Raw genomic sequence first — 2,998 nt, forward strand, 5'->3', positions numbered from 1 at the left:
CTTATAAAAGGCACTTGTGGGGATTTGAGGGGCTGGTTTCGCTGCTGACCCAGCCAACAGAAACTGCACCAGGCTCACGTTTTTACATATCCTTTTCTTTTACGCTGTAGAGAATACGACAAAGAATATTCGCCAGACCGACAGTAATATTATTCACAATGTGAATATTCGACCGAGTGTTTGATACTTAGAGAGCTTCAGCAAAAACAGGTTAAGAACTTTGTTGGAACGCAGCAAGATTTGCAAACGCTGCGTCTCGGTCAGACCTCGCGAGTGCCAGGGCTGCTGTTCTGTGTTTTTAAATTGAATAACTGCAAAACAGATGACTTCTGACACCCGTGTATGTTTCAATGAGTGGGGACAATAAGATTTGTGTTTGATGAAGTTCCAAGAGCCGTGTTTTACAAAACTAACTCGAGTTCATGTTTGTGCTTTTGGAGGAAGAAAGAAGAATGTCACAAAAACATCTGAAAGAAGCCTTTATCAGCAACTTAAATGGAACTAGTTTGTTGGAAATCTCTGCAGGCTTGTCTCTAGGTCCGCTCTGCCTGCTTTGCAGAGGGCTCCTCTTGATTCTGTATTATCTGCGCTATGGGAAACCCTTAAGTTCAAGGAAATACAACCTGCTGCTGGACTTCCTCGTGCTAGTATCTCCTCTCCTCTTCTCCTGTACGGTCTTGTCTCCAGTCATCCTGTTCGTGCCAGCGATCGTTGCAGCCTTCTGCGCCGGAATATTTTCTAAAATATACAGCCAAAGGAAACATGAGACCCGAGTGCCTTTTAGGCAAATTGTAAAAGACTTCCAGACGACAGCCTTGGATCCAGGATACATTCCAGCAATAACTGTGTTTCGTGTTTATGTCAACGTGTTGACATCCATCTGCATTTTAGCAGTGGATTTCCCGCAGTATCCCAGGCGATACGCCAAAGCCGAGACCTATGGAACAGGTGTTATGGATTTTGGGGTTGGAGCTTATATATGTGGTAATGCTCTCGTTTGTCCTGAAGTCAGACAGAAGTCTTACGCGACACAACCAAAATTTTCCACTCTGCCCAGGCAGCTCTTTTCCGTCTGGCCGTTGATTTTTCTCGGTGTTGGACGACTGCTTAGCATTAAATCTATAGATTACCACGAACACATTTCAGAGTATGGAGTGCACTGGAATTTTTTCTTTACTTTAGCATTTGTGAGGCTTGCAGCATCTCTACTTTTAGCCATTTTTCCCAAAAATAAATCTTGGCTCGTTGCTGTAAATCTCGCTGTACTTTATCAGCTTATTCTCAACACAACCTCTCTGAAGATGTTTATCCTGCACGGGAGCAACGGCAGAGATACTAGGATTGGCTTTTTAAATGCCAACAGGGAAGGCTTGCTCTCTCTTTTTGGCTACTTAGCCATATATATGGCGAGCGTCCAAGTGGGACTGTGGCTGCTGAAGTGCAGAAGCTCAGTCAGAGGCTGGATCGAAGCCGTGCGCTCCTTACTGCTCACGGTTCTCGTGCTTTTCCTGCTTCTTCAGGTGTCGCAAGCGTACGTGGACCCGGTGTCCCGCCGGATGGCTAACCTGTCCTACTGCCTCTGGGTGGTTGCTCACTGCCTGACTTTCTTCATCTTCTTTGTGGTGACTGATCTCACGTTGGTGTTCGCAAAGCTTCTGGTGAAGGGGTCCAGCGTGCCCTGTTGCTGGAATGTCGTCAAGCCCCCTGGGACCAGTAGAAACCACGAGACGGGGGCCGTGCCGATGGGGAGGGAAGGCAAGCTGGCGCACGCTTGCCTGATCAGCGCTATTAATAAAAATCAATTGCTATTTTTCTTGCTAGCAAACTTTATGACTGGTGCTGTGAATATACTGATAGACACAATCCACAGCGAGACTGTATTTACATTATGTATACTTCACTTGTATATGTTTTTCAACTGTTTAATTATGCATATGTTGCATGCCAGAAATATAGTATTAAAGTTTTGGTGATTTCACTTTGTCTTAAGTGGACTAGTTGAATTTTGTTTGCTGTAGCTGAATGATGATATTTTAATGGGAAAACCTGTATTATTCCTTTATGTATAGCAATAATTATATAATTTAGTACAGCTTTTTATTTTTTATTTAGTGTTTATTTTTTTAATAGTTTGTTCTACCAAATTATACAGTCAATGCTGTTAGCTGTTTTAGTTGTTAGACATTTTCCTGCAAAGTTAGTTTTTGTGATTGTTTGCAGAATACTCTTGCTGCTCCTATAAACACTCAAGCAGAAGAATAATGTCACATTTACAGTTAGAGAACTGTGTTCAAGTGCTGGAAGAATCAGATAATAACATATAGTGTAGAAGATAGATGAAGAGTAAGAAAATGAGTAGTATATATATAGACTTAGTTGTGTCAAGATTTACCTAGTTAAGCCATTTGCATAAGTAACAGATAATTCTTTATATAAAATGTATTGAATAAGTGGATACTTAAAAATGTTTTGGCCTGAGTCATGCAAAGATTTATGCATATACTTGACTTTGATGGCAGTAATCATACATGGAATGTTCATCATATACTGAAATCTAAATTAGCCTTTAAATTAAAGCTAAATTTTATTTTCATCCTCGCTGATGAATCTAAATGAAGACCCTAGATAAAGTGTGATGCTCTGAAGGATAAAACCCAACTGCAGATGAATTCATAAAGCAGTTGTTGGAATTTGTGGTGCAGATAATAAGAGCAGCACAGCCTTTTATAAGAAAATATAAAGATGCAAAACCAATTCACCCCTAACCCGCATACCAACATGTTGTGACAGCTCATCTTTAGGAACGCTGTAAAATACAGTCTACAGCTCTTCTCTGAAAGTACTCAAGGCCCACCTACTTGGCTATAAAATTATTTTCCACAGCAGCTCATTTAGTACTGTATTTTGACAGCTGAGATGTCTTTGAGTGGGAACATTGGGTATTTATTTCCATTAGCAAACAAACAGTGTGCAAATGGAAAGAGGCGTGACATGGTCA

At 41.1% G+C, this 2,998-nt stretch overlaps 1 protein-coding gene across 1 annotated transcript; it reads left to right on the top strand.

Moving 5' to 3' along the window:
- The first annotated feature begins 452 nt into the window (after positions 1-452).
- Positions 453-1,973, top strand: PIGW (phosphatidylinositol glycan anchor biosynthesis, class W). The gene has a single exon (XM_009870618.1). The coding sequence runs from the start codon at positions 453-455 to the stop codon at positions 1,971-1,973; it is 1,521 nt and encodes a 506-aa protein (XP_009868920.1).
- Positions 1,974-2,998: the final 1,025 nt, after the last annotated feature.

The sequence above is a fragment of the Apaloderma vittatum genome, unplaced genomic scaffold (genome assembly GCF_000703405.1).
Source record: "Apaloderma vittatum isolate BGI_N311 unplaced genomic scaffold, ASM70340v1 scaffold34055, whole genome shotgun sequence".
Lineage (NCBI taxonomy): Eukaryota > Metazoa > Chordata > Aves > Trogoniformes > Trogonidae > Apaloderma > Apaloderma vittatum.